We start from the raw sequence: 1,964 nt of genomic DNA on the forward strand, positions 1-1,964 counted from the left end.
ACGTCTCAGGATCATGTGTCACCCCTATGAAAAGCCATTTCCCAGGGAGACAGAAGGATCTTCAAGGGACAGGACACTCATTCAGCCCAGCCACCAGACACATGAGGAACCCTGGAGTCAGAGGCAGACTCGCCCACCTCCACTTCTGATAGAACAACGGCTGCTGTCACCCCATTTAAGCTCTTCCAAGAAAGTCAGAACTTCCTCCTCTGAAAATATTTTATTGATAAATTAACTCTGAAAGCATTTGCCTCCCACCCACCTGCTGTAAGTTCTCCTGAATGGGCTGTGAAGCCTTCTGTGGGGAACGGTCCCATAGAGGACAAGGAGTCTCACCACAGGGGTGGGACTCCTGCGCCTGGCAGAGGTGGGTATGGGGCCAAGGCAGGGCCCCAGGTCTTCTGAGGACAGCCCCTCTCACTCATCAGAGTGGAGCACCTTGGAGCTTTATTGCTGGTGAAGGCCAAGGAAAGTGGGACCCCTGGGAGCCTAAAATTGTAGCTGAGGGCATTAGTGCCCAGGGCTCCAGAGAAGGTGGCACTAATTCCCAATCAACAGAGCCTGGCTGCTGACCCACCACCCAGGGACCTCTGGATGGGGGAGGAAAGTGGGGAGAGGTATCTGAGCCAGGCAGGATTGGGGCAGGGTTACAGTGTGCAGGTCTCAGACAGAGCAGGCGCTGGAGAGGGATGTACAGTGGCAAAGCAGTGAAGTGCCCGCCTTATCAGAGGTCTATGGTGTCGCTACCCACGCTCAGCTCATCGATTTGTCGACAAGCATCCAGGAACTGCTCCTGGAGCAAGGCCTCCTCAGCCTGCAGCTCAGGGGCAGGCTCTGGGGAGTCGTGGGAGGGTGGAGACAGGGCCTGGTAGGATCCTGAGGCCTGGAGGCTAAGGCTGCTTCCAGAGGGGCGCGGGGGACTGAGGACACAAACCAGCGGACAACGTAGAGGCCTGTCCGGGCTGGAACACAACAGCATGGACGAGCTGTCCCGCGATAGTCCATACAGGGAGCCAGATGAGGCGCTACTGCCCGCGGGCCAAGCCCCAGGAGAGGGGAGCTCCGGAGGTGCCTGGGAGCTGGGGGCTTCCTCCGACCTTCCACTGAGCCCAGCCCTGGTCTTGGTTCCCAGCGAAGAGGTGCGATAGAGGCCGAGCCCAGGCAAGGTTTCCCCAAAGGCAGGGCCCCGGAAGAGGCCAGGAGCCAGAAGCGCCTCGCTGCACAGCGCCTCCTCGATGCTGCGCCGAAGGTTGATCGGGGAGGGCGGGCGGAAGTCCACGGTGCAGTCGCTGCCGGGGGAGGAGGCCGGGGACTGTACCGGGTTGTCCTCGGCGCCTTCGAAGCCGGGGCAGCCACCGCCCTGAAGGAGCAGGTCGGGGCCCGGCCCTGCCAGGGCGCACAGCTGCAGCAGCTCCGCGTCGCCACGAGCGATAGCGCTACCGAGGGGCTCCTTGTCCTGGGGCGCGGTGACCCAGCCTCCGGGCAATAGGGGGGCGGCGTGGCCCGGGGACAAACGGAAGATCTTGGCCCAGCAGCGCGGCGGCATGCGGGGGCTGCAGAGCGCGGGGTAGAGGCCCAGCAGCGCCAAGGGGAGGGCGACGCCCACTTCACCCAGGCGCAGACCCAGCTGGAAAGCCCACCAAGGCCAGGGCCCCTCCAGGCCAGGTTGGCCGCCGTAGCCCAGGGCGTGTAGAACCTCGTAGCCCTGCAGAGCTCCGCTCAGCAGCCCGAAAGTGCCTGCCACCGGGGCGGTGCGCGCCGCGCGCCGCCAGGACTCCCGCGGGGCGAAAGGGCTGCGCGCCTGCGGGACCGGGGTAGCTCCCTTGAAGCCAGACCCGCCCAGGGGCGCCCCAGCCCGCCGTCGCCGACCCCGGAAGCAAGACAGCGCCAGCAGCAGCCCCGACAGCAGGGCGGCAAGGAGGGCATGCAGCCCTCGCGAGGCGAGCCGCAGGGGCCGCAGCGGG

General features: G+C 64.7%; 1 protein-coding gene across 1 annotated transcript in view; it reads right to left on the reverse strand.

The window, feature by feature from the left end:
- Positions 1-210: 210 nt before the first annotated feature.
- The window catches only part of Prrt4 (proline-rich transmembrane protein 4), a 9,767-nt gene continuing 8,013 nt past the window's right edge, over positions 211-1,964 (reverse strand). The window contains exon 6 of the mRNA XM_013503258.1: positions 211-1,932. Coding sequence (XP_013358712.1) covers positions 725-1,932 — 1,208 coding nt within the window. The 3' untranslated portion in view covers positions 211-724. The remainder of the gene's footprint in view (positions 1,933-1,964) is intronic.

Source organism: Chinchilla lanigera, unplaced genomic scaffold (genome assembly GCF_000276665.1).
Source record: "Chinchilla lanigera isolate Chin_1 unplaced genomic scaffold, ChiLan1.0 scaffold00078, whole genome shotgun sequence".
NCBI classification, from domain to species: domain Eukaryota; kingdom Metazoa; phylum Chordata; class Mammalia; order Rodentia; family Chinchillidae; genus Chinchilla; species Chinchilla lanigera.